This window comes from Trachymyrmex septentrionalis, unplaced genomic scaffold, assembly GCF_001594115.1.
Source record: "Trachymyrmex septentrionalis isolate Tsep2-gDNA-1 unplaced genomic scaffold, Tsep1.0 scaffold88, whole genome shotgun sequence".
In the NCBI taxonomy this organism is placed as follows: Eukaryota; Metazoa; Arthropoda; class Insecta; order Hymenoptera; family Formicidae; genus Trachymyrmex; species Trachymyrmex septentrionalis.
Genome location: NW_017306070.1, coordinates 953,458 through 958,794, shown reverse-complemented (window position 1 = coordinate 958,794; position 5,337 = coordinate 953,458). Strand labels below are relative to the sequence as shown.

The 5,337-nt window shown below is 28.2% G+C and overlaps 1 protein-coding gene across 4 annotated transcripts in view; it reads left to right on the top strand.

Moving 5' to 3' along the window:
• The window catches only part of LOC108755543 (sodium-coupled monocarboxylate transporter 1-like), a 14,359-nt gene extending 9,146 nt beyond the window's left edge, over positions 1 to 5,213 (top strand). For all 4 annotated transcript variants that reach the window (XM_018498609.1, XM_018498610.1, XM_018498608.1 and 1 more), the window contains 8 exons: positions 2,238 to 2,346; positions 2,425 to 2,534; positions 2,913 to 3,099; positions 3,164 to 3,250; positions 3,346 to 3,434; positions 4,203 to 4,310; positions 4,657 to 4,861; positions 5,115 to 5,213. In XM_018498609.1, coding sequence (XP_018354111.1) covers positions 2,238 to 2,346; positions 2,425 to 2,534; positions 2,913 to 3,099; positions 3,164 to 3,250; positions 3,346 to 3,434; positions 4,203 to 4,310; positions 4,657 to 4,861; positions 5,115 to 5,213 — 994 coding nt within the window. The remainder of the gene's footprint in view (positions 1 to 2,237; positions 2,347 to 2,424; positions 2,535 to 2,912; positions 3,100 to 3,163; positions 3,251 to 3,345; positions 3,435 to 4,202; positions 4,311 to 4,656; positions 4,862 to 5,114) is intronic.
• The last annotated feature ends 124 nt before the right edge of the window (positions 5,214 to 5,337 follow it).

Genomic DNA, 5,337 nt, shown 5'->3' with positions numbered 1-5,337 from the left:
GTTTTTTTTAACAAATTAAAGCTTGAAATCTGTACTTTAAGATGATATGGTCAGATTTTAAGTTTGATGCATCCCTGTCACTGTTAACTCTCAAAATATGAAAGTGTGTTTGTCATATTGAAAATTGCAAAGTTTGGCGGAATATATGGATTTTTTTGGAGAAATATTTGCAGCGGCGTAAAGTTCAAACTTTCCCTTTTAATTTAAAAAAGAACTAGTTGTTCCGATTTTTTTTACGAAGTTAACAGTACTTCAAAGTTTCCCTCGCATTTTTTGACATATACTATCGATATTACCTGTATTACCGGAAATGCACCACGACGAGGTTATTAGATTGATTTTGCACATCGTTTCTGCGTGTGTGTAGATTTTGCACATTTATTATCGGCTCATTACAAACATATACACAAAACATACATATACACACATACACATTTTACGTGAGCGATCCTGTATATGTTAGTTTGAATACTAATACATTATTGTAAATATTAATTTGAATAAGTCTAGAAACGCTTAGTTTTTAAGTAGGAGGAATTTTATGTTTAACATAGTAATGCACAATCTGTTTTAAGAATGTGTGGGTCGCATCTCAAAATATTACAAGAAATATAAAAATTTCATTGATATTTTAACGTCAGTTTGATGTTATGATGATTTTTTTTGTACTGTTTGCGTATGTTTTTATATTCTCTGTATATGTTTGATAAATTTTAGAAACATTTTTATTGCAACATTTCAAATGACATATTGTAAAATCCTTTCAGAATTGTTGCACTTTAAATGTGAAAGATTGAAGCCTTTCTGAAAAACGTTCCGCGACAAAAAGTGCTGTATGTGCTCCTCCTGTCATAGACATCCGTTACACAGCTAGATGGGGAAGAGGAAAGGGAAACAGGATATTCACATATCAGAATAAAATCAAAATAAATTGGATCCAGAAGTTCAGTAAATCGTCATTTAGATACGTGAGTCTCTTCTTATCTAATTATAGTAATGGGTTCGTGACCGTGAGAGAGGGTACTTATATCTGATACTTATATTTCCTTATATTGTTGTTTATACTTAACTTCATTAATGAATAGGACTCAAATCCAGAGTTGAAACATTGGCAGTTAATTTAATTAATAAGTACATTCCAATTATTTATTAATTATATCTTATTGCCCTATAATGTATTGTTAACATACTTAAACTACGAATATTCGTATAGGCAATTCACTTTATATTCCATTTTTTTCAATAAACATTTAAACATTTTATTACAAAAATTGTTCAAAACGATTTGAACTATACAGCTTTCGATTTTATACATATTTATTGTTAACTGTAAAGAAAAAAAACATGTTTCATAATTCTAAAATTTAGCGATTTTAGTATTTAATGTTAAAAAATGCTTGAATGTTCATTACATGTAAATTCCTCCTATCTATAATAAAAAATTAAGCGTTTCTAGACCCATGTTTATGTGAACTTTTTTAATATTTAGTCGATAGGAATACGCCCTTAGAATATTTGATATTTATTCATTTACATCTTGTATTAGCATTACCACTAAAGCGTTTCAATTATTTGCAGAAAACCATAGAATTTATATATTTTAAATTTTCGAATTTAAATTTAATTTAAATTTAATTTAAATTTAATTAATTATGCGCATCTTTTTTCGCGCTGATTCTTATTAGCCTTGAATATCTTTGTTATTATTTTTTTAAGATTAAGAGTCTGTTGTAAACATTTATTTTTATATTTTTTAATTTTCATTTCATTTTGATACGTTATTTGTGTAAGAATTGTTTAATGATATTTCAACATTTTCAACAGTAATAATAATTTTACTATATATTACTATAAAACTATATATTAGTAACTACTATATATTAGTAACTACTTTTGCAACCAATTTTGCGACATTTTTGCGACACGTTCATAACTCAAATTGTAGATATTAAAATGTTTTTACAATTTTGATCTAAAGATAAATATTTTCTTGATTTACACTTTGATGGTAATTTTTTTAATCGATTATATATATACTTAAAATACAATGTAATTTTATGTTTGGAAAATTGGACTTGTATGAATGCAACAATAGTTATAATTAATTATTATAATCTATCTATCCCCGATTTTTTTATTATAATTATATTGTAAATACATAATTATATCATCATATAATTAAGTTATCGTAATATAACAATAATATACTCAATGTTTTTAATAAATATACGTTTTAGAGCACTTTGGTGTTTTATGATCGGCGTAACAATGATATTGCTTATGTGTGGATATTCTGGCATGTTGATTTATGCTTGGTATCATGAATGCGATCCCCTTACGACTAAGGTAATATTTATTTATTTAGCTTTCATATTCAATGTTAAGGCTGCGATTAATTACTGATTATATCTATGTGTAATACAGTTAGCACGAGCCAAGGATCAACTATTACCGTTGTTAGTTATGAACGTTTTAGGAAACTTTCCAGGACTACCGGGTCTCTTCGTAGCTGGTGTATTTAGTGCCGCACTTAGGTAGATATACATGTTTATATACATACTTGGTAAATATTCAAAAAAGAGGAGCCATCTCCAATGACCTTAACCTTGATATATGTTGTCAAGCTCGATAACCTGACTCAACCCTTATCTTGATTGTGAGGTAGACCTCGGTAGAAAATCGTGCTTCCCCTAGGCAGGGGGAGGTTCTTTCTGATTCCCTCTCCCTCCCCCTTCCCTCCCTCTTCTTTCTCCCCCTTCCTTCTCCTTTTCCTCCTTCTCCTTTTTCTCTTTCATCCCTCCCTTTGCTTCACTGTTCCTCTTCTGCTCTTTTTTTTTGTTCTTTTCCTATTTTCCCCCTTCTTTCTCGATATATATGTTTATTAAAATTAATTTGAGATCTCTTTCTTCCAGTTCATTATCAACCGGTCTAAACTCCATGGCAGCCGTGGTGCTGGAAGATTTTGTTAAGCCTTTTATGAAGACTCCTTTTACGCCTAAGGGCGCTGATATCTTTATGAAGCTGACGGTTGTCGTTTTAGGAATAATTTGTGTTGCTCTCGTTTTCGTCGTCGAGCAGGCGGGCACTCATGTGTTACAGGTAAACATGGAGTCATCAGTTAACAAATGTAAATTAATATTCTTTTCATATTTGAATGTTATAGTTGTCCATAAGTCTAGGCTCCATTACTAATGGACCATCCTTTGGCATTTTCAACATGGGAATGTTATTACCATGGATTAATGGCAAGGCATGTGTTAAAGATAAACTTCTTTTATGTTAACTTGATGAAAATTATATTTAAATTCGTTGAGAATAAATAAGTGATTTAATTAAATTCGACAGGGTGCTCTAATCGGAGGAATAGCAGGTTTGAGTTTCATGGGTTGGCTTATTCTTTCTGCTGAAGCAGCTATCATCAGTGGAAAAATTAAGTTAATATCAAAATGTTATGTATATCAATACATGTGTATCAATACAATATACACATTTCTGCTAGTATCTAGATGAAATTATCTAGATAATTTAAATAAATTAAATGGCTCTAGTTTATCTTTTACTAATATTTATATTATCTTTATATATGTCTTAAATAAAAATTGTTTGTTGTTGTCTTTTTCCAAATTATACAGAATGTTTTGAATTTAAATGGTCGAACTTCGGAAGCATGTAAAGAATTCATAAACTAAGATAAAAGTTCTTTAGAAATACGTTTGTTTTTTCTTCGTTTTGAGAAAAATCGCCAAAAAAGACAAAACATAATTTTCGGAATATTGTCTAAGAAGCGGAATATTATTGTTTTCGTGAATAATTATTTTGATTAACAGACACCGCATCGATGACTTTAATTTTGATATGTTATCAAGGTCATTCCAAAAACCTTCAAAAGATTTTAGGTAGCGGTCACTGTTCGTTCAAAAATCATTAACAAATGAAGTTTAAAAAATAGTGTCTTATTTCTGCTATATAGAGCTTTAAGATTTGGTTTCGGTCTTCCGTAGCTCTTTGACATTCCGAAGCTTGGAAATAACAATAGTATTCTAGTAAAAATGAGATGAAGCCATTTATCTAAATTATCTAAATAATTTCATTTAGATACCAACAAACGTTGATAACACAATTAATATCGCATTATATTTTGTTATTTCCTTTAAGCAATAATAATATTACGAATGCGTTCCGTGACATTTACGCTTTTACAGATTCGATACGAAACCCGTAACCACAGAAGGATGTACTTATTCATTTCCACAAGTAGAGAATTTATTATTATCTGTACCACCAGATACAATTTTGAACAACGTTGGAGAGTAAGTTAAATAATGTTAATTATACATAAAATAACTGTTAATAATTTTTAGATATTAAATTATTAATAGTTATTAATTATTGAATTAGTGCCTGTTGCTCCTAATTTTTGCGTAACTTAAACCTTTTATTAATAAGTTAGAAATAATTTTCTTTTAAAAATTAATTCTCCTTTTGCTAAGAGAAAATTAATTTATTCTACAGAGAATTACATTTCGTGCGTTCGAAATATTCTTTAAATATTTGTTAATGACTTTTCAATTTAGCAATTTAAAAATTCCACTATTTTGAACATTTGAAAAATATTTCTTATTTTTGTGTTAAGTAGTATAGTAGCTATTACATTAGGGAACCATGGGCATTGTTCCGGATCAGTTATCTTTGGTATACTCTGACTGGTGCTTTAGTGACTATTAGTGTCGGTCTCATCGTAACTTTGATTACCTCCGAAGATATTGAAAAGTTAGATCCGATGGTCGTAGCACCATTTGTGAGAAAATATTTAAAGACTTCAAAGAAAGATATTACACAGGAAGAACTTCAGCAAATCAAGGTTTCATTATTTTTTTTATTAAACTACATTTTATTATTTCTTAGCTAAATCTATTTTGATTAATAACTACTATTCTATTTTGCTGTAAAAGATTAATTAAAAAAATTTAACTATTAAATTAAACATATTTATGTTATATACATATTTGTATAATATTACTTTATATTAAATAATATATGTATTTTATTTAATATCACTATACATATTATTTAATGATTATTAATACAAAATTTGATTTTTTGTTTACAATTAGGTTGCAAAGTCAAAAGAAATGATAGCGTCTTGTACTATTAATGAAGACGATAAATTATTATCACAAGGAATTCAAGGACATGATATAATAAATAAGTAAATATTAATATAAATTTTAGTTTTCAATGTTAGAAATGTTAAATGGAACATGAGTTTGTATTTTAACAATACTGATTATATATTAAAGAATCGTATTTAATTATAAAAAAGAGCTTTGTACAAAG